This window comes from Hyperolius riggenbachi, chromosome 6 (assembly GCF_040937935.1).
Source record: "Hyperolius riggenbachi isolate aHypRig1 chromosome 6, aHypRig1.pri, whole genome shotgun sequence".
In the NCBI taxonomy this organism is placed as follows: domain Eukaryota; kingdom Metazoa; phylum Chordata; class Amphibia; order Anura; family Hyperoliidae; genus Hyperolius; species Hyperolius riggenbachi.
In genome coordinates, this window is record NC_090651.1 from 295,560,493 (window position 1) to 295,580,551 (window position 20,059).

The 20,059-nt window shown below is 46.5% G+C and overlaps 1 protein-coding gene across 6 annotated transcripts in view; it reads left to right on the forward strand.

The window, feature by feature from the left end:
• Positions 1-2,273: 2,273 nt before the first annotated feature.
• LOC137521618 (mediator of RNA polymerase II transcription subunit 25-like) overlaps positions 2,274-20,059 on the forward strand; it is a 36,004-nt gene continuing 18,218 nt past the window's right edge. For 2 of the 6 annotated variants that reach the window (XM_068241098.1, XM_068241102.1), the window contains exons 1-9: positions 2,275-2,383; positions 6,356-6,508; positions 7,842-7,887; positions 7,982-8,106; positions 10,121-10,219; positions 14,375-14,495; positions 17,301-17,460; positions 18,696-18,817; positions 18,996-19,101. In XM_068241098.1, the coding sequence (XP_068097199.1) occupies positions 6,384-6,508; positions 7,842-7,887; positions 7,982-8,106; positions 10,121-10,219; positions 14,375-14,495; positions 17,301-17,460; positions 18,696-18,817; positions 18,996-19,101 (904 nt within the window). In that variant the 5' untranslated portion in view covers positions 2,275-2,383; positions 6,356-6,383. Of the gene's footprint in view, positions 2,384-2,412; positions 2,513-6,355; positions 6,509-7,841; positions 7,888-7,981; positions 8,107-10,120; positions 10,220-14,374; positions 14,496-17,300; positions 17,461-18,695; positions 18,818-18,995; positions 19,102-20,059 lie in introns of those variants that run through there. The other 4 variants (XM_068241101.1, XM_068241104.1, XM_068241100.1 and 1 more) reach the window with 4 other exon arrangements.

Sequence of the window (20,059 nt, forward strand, 5' to 3'; positions counted from 1 at the left end):
CGCCGAGAGGACTAACATTTATGTCCTGGAGGTGTCAACTAGTAAAAACAAAGATATGCTCACCTGACATAATCACTAAAGGCCTTTGCTGTTGTTTGTGGACTGCGGTCCCTTAAAGGGGTTCTGTGGGGGGTCTGAGGATAAAAAACACCACTTACCTGGGGCTTCTATCTGCCCCATGTAGCAGTAATGTCCCACGCCGTCCTCCTCCAATCCGCCGTACGAAGCTTTCTTGTACTGCGCCTGCGCAGTAAGCTTCCGATGACGCGGGCGGGAGTGAGCAGGCCACGCAGCCGAAGTTGGACGGCGTGCCGCGCTAGACTGGGGCCGCCAGCGGAGGACGGCGTGGGACATTACTGCTACTTGGGGCAGATAGAAGCCCCAGGTAAGTGGTGTTTTTTATCCTCAGACCCCCCCCACACAGAACCCCTTTAAATGGGACGTTTCATCTGTCAGTGTGAAGCGTGTGTAACCCTTACACTACCTGATTGATATGTACATATGTCGGATGTTTAAAGCGCTTTATTCCACCAATGTAGGAATGTAATGTTATTTCTGCCCTTTAGCAATTAAAACAGGACTGCGTCAACTACGTAATTTTTGATTGGACTTTTGCAATGGATCCCTCTCCGGCATGCCCCTGTCCAGGTGTTAGACCCTTTGAAACAACTTTTCGATGACTTTTGTGGCCAGAAAGTCTTTGTAGGTTTTAACATTCTCCTTCCCATTGAAGTCTATGGAGATTTGCAGATTTGTGAATTTTTGATGAGATTCGCCTTCAAAATTTGTGAACCCAAAATTTGATATTCGGCCCATCACTAACAGAATGCTGCTGCCAGACAAGACAAGACAAATAATATTTACCGGTATATTGTGATTTTCTCCTGGTGGAAGGCACCAGAACTGCAACTACTAGGAAGCACTCTATAGACAGTAGCAGTGTTAGGGAGTCTTGCCCAAAGTCTCCTACTGAATAGGTGGTGGCTTACTGAACAGGAAGAACTGAGATTTGAACCCAGGTCGTCTGTCAGAGGGAGAGCCCTTAACCAGTACACTATTAATAACAAACCAGCCTTGCTACTGATTCTTCGCTCACTGCACTGGCTACCTGTAAAATGGAGAATACGCTTCAGGATTGGACTGTTCAAATCCCTACACAATTTGCACCCTGGATACATGAAGGAGTTTTCGAAACTGCACTATACCTCTCACAACCTCAAATCAGCAAGATTCATAAACTTGGTCACTCCCAGAGTGCACCTCAAAACCTTTGGAGGCAGAGCTTTTTGTCATGCTGCCTATAAACTTTGGAACGCTTTACCATACCCAGAAAAAATAGCCCCTTCCCTAGACTTATTCAAATCCAGACTGGAAAACCACCTGTGTAGCCTGGCATTTGCGGAATTCTTCCACTGTACCACAATTTAACATTCAACCAATTACTGGTCTGAGCCATGCTCATGCGCTTTGAGTTTTATGGGAGAAAAGCGCTTTACAAAAGCTGGTTTTTTTTTGTTCAACTAACCTTAAAGAAATACTGTAGGGGGTCGGAGGAAATTGGGTTGAACTTACCTGGGGCTTCTAATGGTCCCCCACAGACATCCTGTGCCCACGCAGCCACTCACCGATGCTCCGGCCCCGCCTCCGGTTCACTTCTGGAATTTCAGACTTTAAAGTCTAAAAACCACTGTGCGGCCGTGCCACAGACCATACTGGGCCAGCGCAGTACACTCCTGGTGACATCAGCGGGAGCGAGGACACGGCAACGCAGGCGCAGTGGTTTTCAGACTTTAAAGTCTGAAATTCCAGAAGTGAACCGGAGGCGGGGCTGGAGCATCGGTGAGTGGCTGCGGGGGACCATTAGAAGCCCCGGGTAAGTTCAACTCATTCCCCCCCCCTTACAAGATTCCTTTAACTAGTGCTTACACCAAATACTAACTTTTCCCCTAAACTGTGCGGCGACCAATGTGCTTTAATGTATCACTGGTCTTCTTTTGTAGAAAGTTATAAATACTGATAAAATGCAAGTACACAATAAAATACAGAATAAATAATACTAAGAATAATAAAGTGCGCTGCAGCTATCCTGCCATTTACATGATCTGCCTGCCTGGGGCTACTGTAGTAGAGTCTAGACTAGGTAGAGCCTGGTCAAATTCTGATTTCACTGCGACTATAGAGCAGAGCTGCCATTCCCTCCTCCCACCAGCATGAGCGCTGCTGCCACTGAGGAGCTAGGTGTATGCCGGGTTCTGCAGACAGCACTAGTCAATCCCGGAACTAGTCACTATCTTCTTTTGACAAGGCGGTGCTCGGATAGTCGGCCTGTGACGCTGCCGGAGGGACGTTGTGGAACCCGGGCGGAGGGGTGCTCGTACCTCCGGTAGGGAGACACTACGGGTAGCGCACTAGTACTGGAGAGGGTGAATGGGTTAGCGACACTCGTGGGGCAGTGCTAAGGGACTACAACTCCCAGCATGCCCTGCGACTTATACCGGGGTGGCTGATGTCGGTAGGTTTGTGGGGTGACACAGGTAGCTCTGTTTCTTTATGTCACGATTTGTGCAAGCGTGTAAGTTGGTCCTGGGTGATACAGATGTGTGAGGCAGTCCATATACTGAACAATCAGTCTGCTTTGAAGACCTACCTGACCATTATATAATACATGACGTAGATGTGATTGTTGATGATGAATTGTTCAGTCATTAGTGCTAGTCTACTTTGGGGGGACCCTGTTGGAAACCCCATTTAAATAGGCGACCCAGCAGGAGTCACTATCCACCCCACCAACCAAATTGGTTTAGTAAAGTTGTAAGGGCCGGTTCACACGGGCGTCTGCCGGCTTTTGGCGGTGTAGTGAAAAATTTTGCTACCCATCATATTTTGCAACTTGCCATAGAGGACAGTGTATGACTGTGTAGGCGTGGCTCCTCTGTTAACACGCCTGTAATTTTTTGCAACCACAGATCCCATTGAGCTAGAAGGGGGATTGTTCCCTCCAGGGGGGGTTATTAGTTGAGCAAGAGGGGGGATTGTTCCCTCCAGGGGGGGGTTATTAGTTGAGCAAGAGGGGGGGATTGTTCCCTCCAGGGGGGGTTATTAGTTGAGCTAGAAGGGGGATTGTTCCCTCCAGGGGGGGTTATTAGTTGAGCAAGAGGGGGGATTGTTCCCTCCAGGGGGGGTTATTAGTTGAGCAAGAGGGGGGATTGTTCCCTCCAGGGGGGGTTATTAGTTGAGCAAGAGGGGAGGGTTCTGTGTGAGAATAGGGTTTGGTTGGGTTGCATTTTCTGATACAGATAGGTTAAAGTCAATGGTTAGGTTGCACTTTCTGATAGCTATACCTATAAATAAATGCAACCGGTTGCAAAATCTGATAAAGTTGCAAAAAATTTCACCACAGCGGCTTGGCGTTCGGACTTTCAGCGGCTTTCAGTTGCAGTCAGTGTTTTTTTTTTCCCCATAGGGGGACATTAGCTGTGGCGGTTAAGTGCCCCAGGATGCTACATGTAGCGTCCAGGGTCGCCTCGAACGCCAGGGAAAATGGGGACCTGAACGCCGCGCTTGCATGAACGCCAGTAAAAGCCTGGTACAAACGCTCCCATTCACTTGAATCGGAGCGTTTAAGGGCTGGTTCACACAGGCGTCTGCCCCGCGTTTACCGCTACCGTTTGGGACTTGGCGTTAAATGCAGGGCTGTGGAGTCGGAGTCGGGCAATTTTGGGTGCCTGGAGTCGGAGTCGGGAAAAAATGCACCGACTCCTAATTAATTTGTAACTGTAATTAAAATAGAAAATATGATAAAATGTTCTATTTCTCAGATAATAGTCATTAAAAATAATGTATATATACAGTAAAAGCTGTGCTTAGTCCACAAAAATGAAATAAACCAATCAAAATTAGTTACTTGTGCTGCTTCAATAAAGCAGTCCCTGTATTTTTAAGGTCAGATATACATATCTGATTGTGACTGTATATATGATGTGTACACAGGAATCTCTCTTATATATACAAAATAACATCTATGCTGTAAGAATAAAGCCTGATGTGTAGCTGTGTCACTAATACAGATTGTCAATGAGATGGAAATAATTCTGCACTGATGCTGATTTATTCAAATGTATGCACTCCCTTTGCTGATGAAATCAAATAATTTAATATGTTGTTAAAATTTGGTTTGGTGACTACAAATTAAAGGGTACCTGAGACGGATGAAAAGTAAAGTTTTATAAATACCTGGGGCTTCCTCCAGCCCCCTTTAGGCTAATCAGTCCCTCGCTGTCCTCCACCACCCGGATCTTCTGATATGAGTACTGGTAATTCAGCCAGTCAGCGCTGTCCGGCCGCATGCCGCTCCCACAGCCAGGAACATTCTGCACCTGCGCAATAGTGCTGCACAGGTGTAGTATGCTCCTGGCGGCGGAGTGTGTGCATGCGCACTACGCCCGACTGGCTCAAGTACCTGGACTCATAGCAGAAGATCCAGGTGGTGGAGGAGGACAACGAGGGACTGATTATCCTGAAGGCGGCTAGAGGAAGCCCCAGGTATGTATAAAACTTTAATTTCATCTGTCTCAGGTTTACTTTGTTACACAGTAGTACTATACTCTGCATATGCACTCCCCACAGAGCTGCAGGGAATCCACTGAGAATGATGTGCACATTGAACACAGAGGTGTTGTCTGTCACCCAGAATCTCCTCATTCCCCTGCAGAGTACCTGCACATCATTCTTACATGTACCCACACTTACATTGCCTAGGGCCTGATAGATGTTCTTTGTTCCGGTTTGTACCTTTTACAAGTACTCTTACCAAGGACTAGTTTTAGTCTAAAGGGAATAAATATAGTAGTCTACATATCCTTCTCACTTCAGTTGTCTTGTAAAATTCCTAAGCGTTGGCAGTTAAGAGACAAATTTCATGTTACATACTTTTAATCAACAAAATTGTAATATGCAAATTAGAGGAGTCGGAGTCGTGGAGTCGGAGTCGGTGGAATCCTAAACTGAGGAGTCGGAGTCGGTGGATTTTTGGACCGACTCCACAGCCCTGGTTAAATGCTCCCATTCAAGTGAATGGGAGCGTTTGTACGAGGCTTTTACTGGCATTCATGCAAATGCAGCGTTCGGATCCCGATTTTCCCTGGCGTTTGAGGCAAACGCTGGCGGAACGCTGGCGGTAAACGCGGGGCAGACGCCCGTGTGAACAAGCCCTAAAGGTGGTAGTAAAATCAAGCTCTGTGCCTGAAGGCTGCGGGCGAGGGTCCTGGTGTGCAGTGTTAATGTTTGTGTTTCCCACTGGATCCCTATTTTTTACAAATTAGTGTTTGTGACCAAATGTAGTGAGTTTGGCGCTAGTCTAGTACCAAGCAGGAAACATTATAGGGAAATTTTGCTAACTCGATTGGGTGGACAGCACATTCTCGAACTGCAAGGTTTCAGATAGGTTGTAGTAACCTACGTCCCCATACAACGCCTTGTGTCTGTAAGAGGGTGCTGTGATTGAAGAACTGTTCCCTATGAGGCTTCCTGTTTAGTTCCTAAACGAGACAAGTGCCTGTGAGTTTTCTGCTAGCAAGAAGCAGCCATTTTTTCAATAAGGATTCCTGTTGGGTCCTCTAAAGTAGACTTCTGCCCTTAATTTTCCATTCATTAAATGTCACTCTTTCCTTGCTGTGTATGGATAGCTGCAGCTGGGCACACACAAAACAATCGGTGCTACAGCAAAATTACCGTTGCACTAACTGTTGAGAAACTTAATGCTGGCCGTGAGAGAATGGTTTTAGAACACACAGTGTGTTGCATTTCACTGTGTATGGCAGAACTCGCCCAACCCATGCCCCTAAAGCTATGTACACCCGCATGACTAAAGAAGGCTGAGGCAGCCAATTACAATCGCCTCAGCTGATAGGCGTGTGTACAGTAGCCCCCAACCACCACCCCATTAGTAAACAACCCTGCGGATTAACTTGGCTGAGCGACGACCAACTTCATTGTGCACGCCGCTTCCCCGCCCACCACGTCACACACCTGTCAATTGTCCCCCCTTCGCTTCGATGCTCCCTGAGGGATCAGGTCCTGATTCCCGACGGGCGACATCAGTCAAAGGTGTGTACGCTCCTTAACAGCTGGCATTGTTTAAAAGGAAATAAATATGGCATCCTCCATATCTCTCTCACTTCATGTTCCCTTTAAAGGGCATTATTATATACTGATCCAGCAGAACTGGTTTTCCATCATACAACTGGTGTATTAAGTTTCCCAGAGCTGTAAAACACAGTGTAATATAACCTGTGGTGACTTATTTACTTGGAATACTGTATAAAAATGAATTCTGAGTTGTGCATTTGTTCCACAGGTTGCGGTGTTCCTGAGCAGTGACAGTGATGGATGCAGCCACACAGGGCAATGGGGGAATTGTATCAGATGTGGTCTTCGTTATTGAAGGAACAGCTAACTTAGGACCATACTTTGAGTCTTTGAGGAAACATTATCTGCTTCCTGCAATAGAGTAAGTTCGGTTAGGTGTGGAAACTAAGCAGGTGTGTTGTAGATGGAGTTGACGTGCGATCGCAGCAGCACAGCAACTAAAGTTTTCAACGAAAATAATTGTATATGTACAACAGGAGGAGATGGCAGCGCTTCCAAATGCAGGCTGCACCCGAATTGACCAGCTGCATAGATGTGCAGAGCTAACACACGGTCAAATTACACAACTTGCATTCAAAACAGGTGCAACAAATGGAGGACGTTAGCTTCCAATAAAGTTTGTGTGTAGATTATTCAGTACTAGACTTTTCCACCACATTGAGGGGAACTCACAGAAGAGTCCTAACCTCTAACAAATAAACAGTGTAAACCTTGGGCAGCTAGCCATAAAATGGTCTACACATTCACATTTTCTAAAGAATAGCAAAGGAATTGGCAGCACTCCTATTCAGGATGCAACTGAAATGATTACCAATAGAGGTGTACAACACCCAAGAGACTGAAATACACACTTTGATTTCTAAATAGATGCAAAATATGCACTAAACCATAAAACTAGATAAAATACAAATGCATTGAATGCAAACTGATACACATGGATGCCGCTAGTTTATCTAGTTTTAGGGTTTAGTGCATAGTTTGCATCTGTTTTGAATTCAAGGTGTGTATTTATGTCTCTGGGGGGGCCGTTGCACACCTCTGTTGGTAATCATGTCAATAGGAGCGATGCCAATTTCTTCGCTAACTATATATGTAGCTATGGGCCTGATGCACAACTGTTGGCAATGTTACTGCTAACACTAGCTACGTAATTAGCACAACTTTTGTGTTACTGGGGTGAGTACCAGTAGCATCCTGATAACACACCAACAAAGTGTGCGTTACCCCGGTAATGCAAGATGCGCTAATTGCCTAAAGTGCACTACTCCCCTGTTATTAGTACCGCCCCAATTGTCGTTTGTTTCCAGTGCACAGAACAATTTACCGACAGTTTGTGCTGCAGGCCCTGTATTAGGTAGGGGAGCTGAGAATGGTTAATTTATACAGATAAAATGATAGGATAGGCCTTTTATCCCTCCCTGGTTGGTAGGAGATAGGGATAGTTTGTGAAATGCAAATAACGACAATCTGATACAAATTTCTTGGTAAATTATGCAAACATATGCAGTTTGAAAATGAAACCGTAAAATTTAGCAGCGGCCACATTTGACTGGTTCATTTTCAAGCTGCATCTAACTACCATAACATTTCGTCCAGTTGTTTAGAATTATTTGCATTTTACTGACCATCGCTGGTAGGAGATGATCTTCTTAGGTGTGATTGTCTATCTAATCTTCTAACATGTTTTTCTGTAGGTATTTCAATGGGGGTCCTCCGGCAGAAACAGACTTTGGAGGAGATGTAAGTTGCTCATTGTCATTTACAACCATTGTAGCTGTCTAGGCAGAGGCTCCACACATGTATACTAACCTGCTACTGCCTTGGCTTCTTTCAGTATGGCGGGACACAATATAGCCTTGTGGTCTTTAATACTGTGGATTGCGCTCCGGAGTCCTACGTTCAGTGCCACGCCCCGACCAGTAGCGCCTATGAGTTTGTGCAGTGGCTGGACAGCATCCAGTAAGGCTCATCTGTGTTATTTTCATTTTCTTTCTTTGCTAAATCATTCATTGAAAAGTGTTAAACATAATACCCCAGACACTTCATTTTCACAATGAGGCTGAATAGTGGCTGTGAATAGCGAGATCCAGCATGAAGCTGGATGACCGCAGCAGCAAAGCCCAGTTAGATACAGGGATGGGGCCTGGGGATGAGTCATGTCATCTCTGTGCCTTCACAGCACTGTGTACCGCCTGACTTGGGTGCCACCATGGATCGTAATGGTAATTATGACTATAGTGGCGCAGGAGGGATTTCTCGACGAATCACTAATTCGGGTGCCGGCAACAGCCAGACCCCAAAATATGTCCATAGAAGGACAAATTATATTATCAATAGGGGGATATATTTGTTGTTTTTCCCACATTGCCTAGCTCAGGGAGAGCCATCTCTTTGCTTCTCCCTGCTTCCAGCTGACCACCACCGGGAACATACGTACGCCTGGAGGACCAGTGAGTGGAGAGTGGCCGAAGGGCAGAGACCCAAATAGCTGGAACCAGGATATGTAGCTATAGTAATCTAACCCCTACCCCCCAGCTTCCTACTATACTCTGCTTTTATGGTGGGCAGGAAGAGACATGCCACTGGGTGCCCTGCATTACGTTACGAGGTTGTGTTTGGGGGGACAATATTGGCGTTGAGTACAGGGGGCTTGATTTGGTAGCCTCAACCAGGGCTGTGGAGTATGAGCAATTTCAGGTACCTGGTGTCGGAGTCGATGGTTTCATAAACTGAGGAGTCTGATGAATTTTGTACCGAATCCACAGCCCTGGCCTCAACATTCCTCTTACTTCAGGTTCTCTGGAACCTGACGCGAGAAGTATATGGAGGCTGCCATATTTATTTCCTTTTAAACAATACCAGTTGCCTGGGAGCTGTGCTGGTCTATTTGGCTGCAGTAGTGTTTGAGTCACACTAGAAACAAGCATGGAGCTAATCTTATCAGATTGTACAGAAATGTCAGATGCCTGATCTGCTGCATGCTTTTTCAGGGTCTATGGCTAGACGTATTAGAGGCAGAGGATCAGCAAGACAGCCAGGCAACTGGTATTAAGTAGAGGTTCTTTCGTAGAGGCGCCCCAAAGTGGTAGCCTTTTATCTCTCTAACACACACACCGCTGCCGTGCCTGGGATAAATCCTTCTCATCCACAGAAGCAATATGTTAGAAAAGGCCACAGCGCAAGGTGATCATAACCAAAGGCACACCATAAGTCTCTTCCACCTCCAGAGATCCCACTTGGATGCTTGATGCCTAAATGTGCCGCTCACTCAGTGCACCAAAAAGACAAAGAGGGATTCTCTCAGTGGAAAAGTAAGGCAACTTTATAAAGAACATCAGCTTGATACACAGCAAGTCTCACTCACATTAAGAGGGTCCTACATCACTTAGGACCCTCTCCGGAAATAGCGCTTCCCACCCTTGTGGTACTATGTGGAATACTTGAAAATCAGATGTACAGCAATGCCCACTCTTGTCCCTTATTTGCAAGTATTCCACATCCTATGAGCCATCAATCTGCTGCCAGCAGCAGATCGACCTAGATTTTCCATCCAGTTAGATCAAATCGATCAATTGGGGAATTTGATAGAATCGATTTCTGATCGATTGATTCTATAGGATTGATCGATGGATGGATGAAATCGACCAGTGTATGGGCCCCTTTAGATAGGACAGTAAATCCACTGAAAAAATCTCATTGTGTATTCCCAGCACTATGGTCCAATCATGCATTTAGATCGATTTCCAATAGATTTCCTTCTGAAATCTATTGGAAATCTGTTTCTAGTGTGTGGCACACATCAGATAGATTCCTGTCAGATTCGACCTGACAGGCATCTGACAGAAATCTATCTGATGGGCGAATCTGCTGCAAATCTATAAGTGTATGGCCACCTTGACACGCAAGTCTCCCATGTGAAAGTGCATGGCATAGTGGTAAGAGCTGACACGGGTCTGTTCATCTTTCTCTGCAGGTTTATGGGCGGTGGAGGGGAGAGCTGCAGCCTCATCGCTGAGGGACTCAGCACTGCTCTACAGCTTTTTGATGATTTCAAGAAAATGAGGGAACAGATGTAAGTTGTGGAAGACTTCAGGTTCTTTTCCATTATGAAGCATGAGGCAGGCCCCAATGAATAGGCATTGTTTATTAGTAGCTCTAAGCGTCCCATATTCTATACATCCGGAGATGTTTTATACAGAGCACCTCAGCAGTGAGGCAGAAAATACACAGTGAGGACAGATATAGAGAATGCGGTTTCACTCCTTCAACTGAAACAGCTGTGTGGTGTTGTCAAGGTCTTGTTGACCTCAGCACTGGTGATTAGTGTGGGGTCTAAGTGAGCACGGGTCTTCACCAGCGCACTCCGCAAGGGATGATGGGCCACTACCCCTAACAAGTGACAAACTTTTTTGCTGCGTGGTGCCCACCAGGTCACAACCCCCAGGGCTGCCCCACCAGTGATGAGAAGAACAAGAGGGGTGAGCCTTGCAATAAGGGAAGAAAAGCAGACTGGGAAGACAGGCTGGACTGATGTGACAGGACCGACTGATGACATTACTAGCAGGCAGTGGCGGACACAGCCAGCAGTGGGCCCCTGTGCAAAATTTCAATTGTGGGCCCCTATGACATGCGAAGCGTGCCGCGGCAAAAATGGGCGTGGCCATAACCTAAAAATAGGTGTGGATAGAACCTGAAATATGGCAGCCTCAATATTATTCTCACCTCAGGTTCCCTTGAAAAGTGCAACGCAAAGACAGTGGGTCCAAGTTTTGGTGACCCTTTCCCCAGAAAATTCACATAATTGTGCAGGTTTTCTCAAGAAAATACACATAATGTGAGCAGATATGCCCAGAAAATACATTCAATCATGTCGGCAGATATACCCAGAAAATACATTCAATCATGTCGGCAGATATACCCAGAAAATACATTCAATCATGTCGGCAGATATGCCCAGAAAATACATTCAATCATGTCGGCAGATATGCCCAGAAAATACGTGCAATCATGTCGGCAGATATGCCCAGAAAATACGTGCAATCATGTCGGCAGATGTGCCCAGAAAATACGTGCAATCATGTCGGCAGATGTGCCCAGAAAATACGTGCAATCATGTCTGCAGATGTGCCCAGAAAATACGTGCCATCATGTCGGCAGATGTGCCCAGAAAATACGTGCAATCATGTCGGCAGATGTGCCCAGAAAATACGTGCAATCATGTCGGCAGATGTGCCCAGAAAATACGTGCAATCATGTCGACAGATGTGCCCAGAAAATACGTGCAATCATGTCGGCAGATATGCCCAGAAAATACGTGCAATCATGTCGGCAGACATGCCCAGAAAATACGTGCAATCATGTCGGCAGACCTGCCCAGAAAATACGTGCAATCATGTCGGCAGATATGCCCAGAAAATACGTGCAATCATGTTGGCAGACCTGCCCAGAAAATACGTGCAATCATGTCGGCAGACCTGCCCAGAAAATACGTGCAATCATGTCGGCAGACCTGCCCAGAACATACACCTAATATAAATAAATACAAAAAAAATGTACTCACCTGCAGCAGCAGACCCCCTGTCCCAGCCTCCATCCGGCGCGCAGCTCCCATGGGTGGTTGGGTGGATAGGTGGGTGGGTGAGTAAGTGGGTAGCCTGGTAGGTAGGTAGGTAGGTAGGCAGCCGGGTGGGTAGGTAGGTAGCCCTTAGCCGGGTGGGTAGGTAGCCGGGTGGGTAGGTAGTCGGCGGGTGGTTAGGTAGTCTGGTGGGTAGGTTGGTAACTTGCCCAGTAGGTAGGTAGCCGGGTGGGTGGTTAGGTAGGTAGCCGGGTGGGTGGTTAGGTAGCCGGGTGGGTAGGTAGGTAGCCGGGTGGGTAGGTAGGTAGCCGGGTGGGTGGTTAGGTAGCCGGGTGGGTGGTTAGGTAGCCGGGTGGGTAGGTAGGTAGCCTGGTGGGTGGGTAGGTAGGTAGCCGGGTGGGTAGGTAGGTAGCCGGGTAGGTAGGTATCCGGGTGGGGGGCCCAACTCCTATCCTCCCTCACCTCAGGGGGCCCCCTCCCTGTATGCGCGGTGGGAGAGCGGCAAATACAGGAAGTCTCCGGGGCTCCAGCAGGCGCTAGAGGCTCAGCCGCTTGGTCTCCCGTGTCTCCAACTTTGTATACTGCTCGCTACTTCCTGGTTTAGTAGCGAGCAGTATACAGAGTTGGAGACATCGGAGACCAAGCGGCCGCTGAGCCTCTAGCGCCTGCCCGGAGCCCCGTAGACTTCCTGTATTTGCCGCTCTTCCGCCGCATGAGGGGGGGGGGCCCGAGGTGAGGGGGGAGGATAGGAGTCGGGGCCCCCCAGGAAAAAATAAATTAATAATAATAATAATAATAATAAATAAAAAAACAGCAATACTTAATGGGCCCCTGAAGCAACGGAACTTCAGGGGCCCTCGTGCGGCGTATGTCCGCCACTGCTAGCAGGTGACTAAAACTTGCGGTAAAGCCCAGAAACATTACTGGCAGCTCTGGTGTGTCGGCAACTGTTGCCTACACTGTGTGGGGGCCGTGACTCACAGAAGCAGAGAGGTATAACATATGACTGACGGGAGCTCCCCTAAACCCCCACCCCCCAACCACACTCACACTTCTTCTTTCACTTCTTCATTACCACCCCAAAGATTGTCCTACCAAGCCAGTTACTCTAGCGGTGTCCATTCTTCCGAAATGAGTCCATATATCCTATCCTACCATCTTACCCTTCAGTGTAGTGCTCCCTTTATTATACTGCCCCTTCCGTTTTAAAGCATACAGTCTCCTTTCCTTATAGTTTACCTTAACAGTATAGTCGTGCTCTCCTTCATCCATCTTATTAGACTTTTTATTGGTGCTATGCTGGTAATGAACACCTCTATATGTGCATTGTATAGAAGTGATCCTTAAAAGATACCCAAAGTGACATGTGACATGATGAGATAGACATGTGTATGTACAGTGCTTAGCACACAAATAACTAGGCTATGTTCCTTTTTTTTCTTTCTCTGCCTGAAAGAGTTAAATATCAAGAAATTCCCCTTTTTACCTCTTTCTTGAAGAAGTCATTTTCTGCTAGGAAAGTGTTTTATAGTTGGAATTATTTATCAGTGATGTTCACACTGTAATCACTTCCTGTCTGAGTCAGGACTGAGTCAGCCACTTACATACCTGATATTTAACTCTTTCAGGCAGAGAAAGAAAGAAAGGAACACAGAATAGTTATTTGTGTGCTAGGCACTGTACATACACATGTCTATCATCTTGTCACATGTCACTTCAGGTATCCTTTAACCACTTGCCGACCGCACGCTTATACCGTCCGTCGGCAAAGTGGCAGCTGCAGGACCAGCGACGCAGTTCTGCGTCGCCAGCTGCAGGCTGATTAATCAGGAAGCAGCCGCTCGCGTGAGCGGCTGCTTCCTGTCAATTCACGGCGGGGGGCTCCGTGAATAGCCTGCGGGCCGCCGATGGCGGCTCGCAGGCTAAATGTAAACACAAGCGGAAATAATCCGCTTTGTTTACATTGTACGGCGCTGCTGCGCAGCAGCGCCGTAAGGCAGATCGGCGATCCCCGGCCAATCAGCGGCCGGGGATCGCCGCCATGTGACAGGGGACGTCCTGTCACTGGCTGCACAGGACGGATAGCGTTCTGTGCAGCCCGGATCACCAGGGGGGAAAGGTAGGAGAGGTAGGGGGGGAATTTCGCCGCAGAGGGGGGATTTGAGGTGCCCCTCCCCCGCAACATCCCTGCAGGCAGGAGCGATCAGACCCCCCCTGCACTTCATCCCATAGGGGGGAAAAAAGGGGGGGGCGATCTGATCGCTCTGCGTGCACCCTGATCTGTGCTGGGGGCTGCAGAGCCCACCCAGCACAGATCCCAACAAACAGCGCTGGTCCTTAAGGGGGGGTAAAGGGTGGGTCCTCAAGTGGTAAATAAACTGTTTCCTCACTCTAAATACACTGCATTGGTAGGTTTTGTGGCTCCATTTTACTTGAGAGCATAGGGCCCCGTGTAAAACTTACACTGGGGCGGCCCCAAGCTCCTTAGCCACTGGCCTTTTGCAACATTCATAAGCATTTTTATCTATCCCAGTTACACACAGAACAATATCAGACTTATTATGCCATATTGTTTAGTCCAGGCAGACTGTTGGTTCTGGAGGAAGAGGATTCCATGGTGATCATCCTGTCTCATGTATTTGTATCTTGCAGCGGCCAGACACACAAGGTGTGCATACTGATCTGTAACTCCCCACCGTACCTCCTTCCTGCTGTAGAGAGCACCACCTATTCTGGTTACACCACGGAGAACCTCGTCCAGAAGATCGGGGAGGTACATGTAACTTCCAATTAGCTTGTCCAGGAAACCTGGCTATGTACGGTCTCATGTGTCTGCAGCTTTTACCAAGTACTAAAGCAACCTATTTGGAAATGGGTAGACTATGAAGAGGAAGAACTGTAGTTTAATGATTGTTTGCAAGTGTATGAGGAGGAGATGCTGTACAGACAGCTGAGGGAAGGGAGAAGCAAGACGACAATGGATGATGAGGAGAGAGGTGATGGGAATGGTAAAGCACACCAATGACAGACAGACACAGAACATTTATATTGCGTTTTTTCCTGGTGGACTCAAAGCGCCAGAGCTGCAGCCACTAGGATGGGCTTAGGCAGTAGCAGTGGTAGGGAGTCTTGCCCAAGGTCTCCTACTGAATAGGGCCTGGCTTACTGACCAGGAAGAGCCGAGATTCGAATACCCTGTTCTCCCTGCCACTATGACACTGTTTCCTTTACTGCCCCATGGCGTACATTAGTAAAGACAATAAAAGAAATAACAAAATCGGCACACTTCAAAGAGAATCTGAAGTTAGAGGATATGGAGGCTGCCATAATTATTTACGCAATACACATTTCCTACCTGTCCTGCTGATCCTCTGCGTCTAATACTTATAGCCATAGACCCTGAACAAGCATGCAGATCAGGTTTTCTGACCCAGTTAGCTGCATGCTTGATTCAGGTGTGATATTCAGACTTTACTGCAGCCAAAGAGAGCAGAACAGCCAGGCGACTGGTATTGTTAAAAAGGAAATAAATATTTCATAAACACTGACTACATTTATAAATGTAAAAAAACATTTTTTTTATTCATTACATTATTTTGACTACAGTTCCTCCATAAACCAGGTGGGTCTAGCGCTTAGCCTATAGAGCGGCCAACTCCAATGACACTTCCACGATACTTTAGTTCACAGTTGGATGATCCATATTTAATGACAAGTTCCACATGAAAAACCTACACTTTTAAACTCAGGTCTCCTCTCCCTGTGTGATGGGAGGCGGCTGCTGTGTGATGGGGAAGGGGGCAGATGCAGCTTCTGTGTGACCAGGGAGGCAGCTGCTGCGTGACTGTCTGGGGGCAGCTGCTTATGGCTGTGTGATGGGGGGCAGATATGCCTTCTGTGTGACTGGGGAGCTGCTGCTGCAGATTGTGCATGCACAACAGCAGCAGCCGCCCCCAGCACACAGCCAGCAGCAGCACAAGCCCACAGCACACAGCCAGCAGCAGCACAAGCCCCCAGCACACAGCCAGCAGCAGCACAAGCCCCCAGCACAAAGCCAGCAGCAGCACAAGCCCCCAGCCAGCAGCAGCACCCATCACATAGCCAGCAGCAGCAGCAGCTCCCCAGTCACACAGAAGGCATATCTGCCCCCCATCACACAGCCATAAGCAGCTGCCCCCAGACAGTCACGCAGCAGCTGCAGCTGCCTCCCTGGTCACACAGAAGCTGCATCTGCCCCCTTCCCCATCACACAGCAGCCGCCTCCCATCACACAGGGAGAGGAGACCTGAGTTTAAAAGTGTAGGTTTTTCATGTGGAACTTGTCATTAAATATGGATCATCCAACTGTGAACTAAAGTATCGTGGAAGTGTCATTGGAGTTGGCCGCTCTATAGGCTAAGCGCTAGACCCACCTGGATTGTGAGGTGGTGTCAATCTGAAAAGAAGAGGAGCGCTGTCACAGCAATATAGACTGAGATTCAAGGACTTGTGATAGCGAATACTCGACTGAAGCATATGCTATCTATTGTACCCGTTTGTATTTTGGCAGGCGCAGTTTGTGTTTATTATAAGTTCCTCCATAAAGAAAAACCTAAAGTGAATATGTGGAGGCTTATGCAGCACGTTACAGATAAAACTCAACAGTACAGTTCCACCCCTAATTAGATATCAAATTTACAAACACGACAAAGTGGGGCTTTAAATGAACAGATATTCGTCTTTTAATTCTTCATATCAAAAGGTCTTCACAGTTGCGGACACACAGGTCAACACAATTTCCAGAACTCCAAATTACAACCAAACCGACTGCCTGACACGTGTTTCACGAGGACCTCCGCATCAGCGTTGATGGTGGTTATCTCTGGACGTTGTCCACTTGGTGTTGTCTTCATACTCTTACAGATTGCGGTCTGTGGTCTCTATTTGGACTCACATGTGATGTACATGTATACTGTATGCCTCTGAAGAAGCGATTTTTGATCGTGAAACACGTGTCAGGCAGTCGGTTTGGTTGTAATTTGGAGTTCTGGAAATTGTGTTGACCTGTGTGTCCGCAACTGTAAAGAGACCTTTTGATATGAAGAATTAAAAGACGAATATCTGTTCATTTAAAGCCCCACTTTGTCGTGTTTGTAAATTTGAATATGTGGAGGCTGCCATATTTATTTCCTTTTAAACAGTACCAGTTACCTGCTTGCTCATAGTCTATGGCTAAAAGTATTATCTCTGGTTAATAGAAACAAATGCAACACCCTCCATATCCCTCTCGCTTCAGGTTCCCTTTAAAGTAGCCCTGTAGTGAAGCCGTTGTGTTCTGCATTCATAAGTCTTGGAGAACATACATATGCTAGATGGTATACATATGCTACCTCAGCAGCTGTTTATCGGCCATAGTCCGCAGTCTGAGCGCAGGCCTAGGCCTCTGTACCGCTCTTGCTCCCCCCTCTCCCAATGGATCAGAACGTGTCACTAGCCTGCAATCTAGTGACACATCTTTACAGCATTCAGTCCTGAACAGTCACCCAAGGGATTCCAGTCCCTTTATTCTCCATGTAACCATGGGTTGTGTTTTCTGCAGCGAGGGATCCACTTCTCTATCATTTCTCCTCGGAAGCTGCCAGCTTTACGGACGCTGTTTGATAAAGCCTTGACAGTGGGTGGCCTGATGGAGCCTCAACCAAAGGACTTCAGCCAGGACCCCCGACACATGATACTGATCAGAGGGATGGTCCTCCCAGGTTGGTGAAACTGGCTTTCTCCTATTTAGACTGTTGTACGTTATTATGGTTCCTGTAGCTGCTGCCCACACAGTAGATGTTGTGGTTTTTAATATCGGATGCAGAATCTCTGCAGAATATAAAACTGCTCAGATTATTGCTGTTAACAGAGATGTATGCTTTGTTTATTTTTGTTCTTTTTTTTTTCTTTTTTTTTTTTTCTCTTACATTGATGTCGGCATCTCTCTGTACTGTGCTCCTCTCTGCATAAGCAAATGTACTGATAACTTGTGAGAGAACATGGAAGTGGGTGGGAGGCTGAGGATAGTGGGCTTGAGGCTGGGGATATTGGGCGGGAAGCTGGGAAAGTGGGCAGGAGGCTGGGGATATACTATGTTTTAATTGCTAGTTAGTAGTTAGGTCTCTTTCGTGAGGGCACATCATAGTCATGGAAGAGTCTAGTACTGAACAATCTATGCGCAAACTGTTTTGGAAGCTAACATCCTCCATTTGCTGCATCTGTCTTGAATGCAAGTTGTGTAATTTGCTCGTGTTTTGGGCTCTGCACATCTGGTCAACTCGGGGACAGTCTGCATTTTAAAGCGTTGGCATTTTCTCCTGTTGTACGAAATAGGAGGCTGGGGATAGTGACCAGGAGGCTGGGGTAGTGGGTAGGAATCTGGGTAGTGGGCAGGAGGTGGGTATTCAATAGAGATGGAGTTTGCACAAAGAGCTTCAGTGAACTGCAATAGAATTACGTTTCATGCAGTCATGCATCTATGTACTGGAATATTGTTAGTTTCACCATAGGGTTCACAAGTCTTTCAATTTCTGTTCTAATCTTCCAGGTGTTAGGGTTTTCTTTTGACAATTTAAACTTAAATTGATCCAGTGGAATCTGCATTTGATTTGCCCCTTTTCGAAGCATTGTAGAGATTGTATACCATTTCCATCAACTCAGAATTATTTGCATCTCATTGACCATCCCTGCTCTCAAGCATGTTTATCATCATTTTTATTAATTCATTAGAAAACAATGCAATGAAGCTGCATTGTTTTCTAGAATGCCACTTGCTAGAAGCGGAACACACAAAAGATTTCATATTTGGCGGATTAAAAATGAATAAAAAGCATCTAGAGATTATTATACTTGCTGGCTTTCTATATACTTGTGTGTTATTGACTGCCCTTATGGGTCTCTCTTTTTATTAAATGTTTGTGTTCATTGAATATCATTGCTGTGTTTTCCTTTATAGTTGGCGGAGCTGCTACCGTTCCACCAAAGCCATCCATCCCGCAGCCGCAACTTCCTGTTGTACAGCAACCACTTCCTTCTGCGCCTAGTCACCAGCTTCCTTCAGTGCAGCCCCCATACATAGTACGTATCAAGGCTATCCATAACTCCATTATAACCTGTGCCTACTCTGACGTCTATTGTATCATTTGCTGCTCGGGTACATTAGATTAGGCAGCGATACAGTGGATAGATGGTACATGCTTGTCATTCAGTGTATGTTGTTGTTGGACATAAACTCATTTGTGTTGACTTCAATCAGCAGCACAACCCCCAGGCAAATACCCTGACGCAAGCACAGATAGCTGCCCAGTCTGCTGTGGAAGCTGCCAAGATCCAGCAACGGAAGACCAACATGCAGAACCCCTGTAAGTACCACGGATATTTCGTTTTAGATTTGAACTATGATTACAGTATGTTGTAGTAATCCTATCCCAAGTCCCTTAAAGCACGTTTCTGGTGTACAAGCAAAAGCTAATACTGTATATACTTAAATACTGTATATACTTAAAGGGAACCCAAGGTGAGACAAATATGGAATCTGATACATTTATTTCCTTTTAATCAATGCAAATTCCCTGGCTCTCCTGCTGATGTAATTCATATCTCTGTACAGATGGTTTAGATTAGTCAATATCCAATTTTAAATGTGGACAATATGAGAAAATGAGCTGTATATTTAAAAAAAAGGGGGGGGGGTGGCGAGTAAAAAATCTTTAACATATACTACATCTTTTACCTAGCTATAGTTTAAGACATTTTAACCACTCTTAAAGCATCACTTTTCTAGGTGTCTCTCTAGGTAGGTAGCTTCTTTCCCATCTGGTAGTAGAACTTTATGCTAGACAGCTGGATAGCATACTGGTAAGGCTTTTGCCTATGACGTGGGACTTGAGCCCTTGACCAGGGTTCGAATCCTTTACTTAAGCCAGTGAATAAACAGTAAGGAGTCATTAGGCAAGGCTCCCTAATGATCCTGGTCAACCCATGGAGTGCCACCCTTAGTGTCTGAAGCCCTGAAGTAGTTTGAGTCCATCAGGAGTAAAGGGCAATGTTAATTGTTTGAATGTTATGTGTCTAGGCAGCTTCACTACCTCTGCAGTACTTGCTGCTGTCACACTGCATGTGAACTGCCGTCCTGCGGGTGATGTCAGCACTATGCACAATACAGGGACATTTAGCCCACTCTGTTTCTGTCATTTCAGCCTGTCAGCTGAAAAAAGTTAAGGCAGGGCCCAATTCTCATCAGTTATGTGTGTTTTGTGTAGATAACAATCTGAATAGTGGTCAGGATATAGTATGGTGCATTGCTTTGTATTCCTCAGT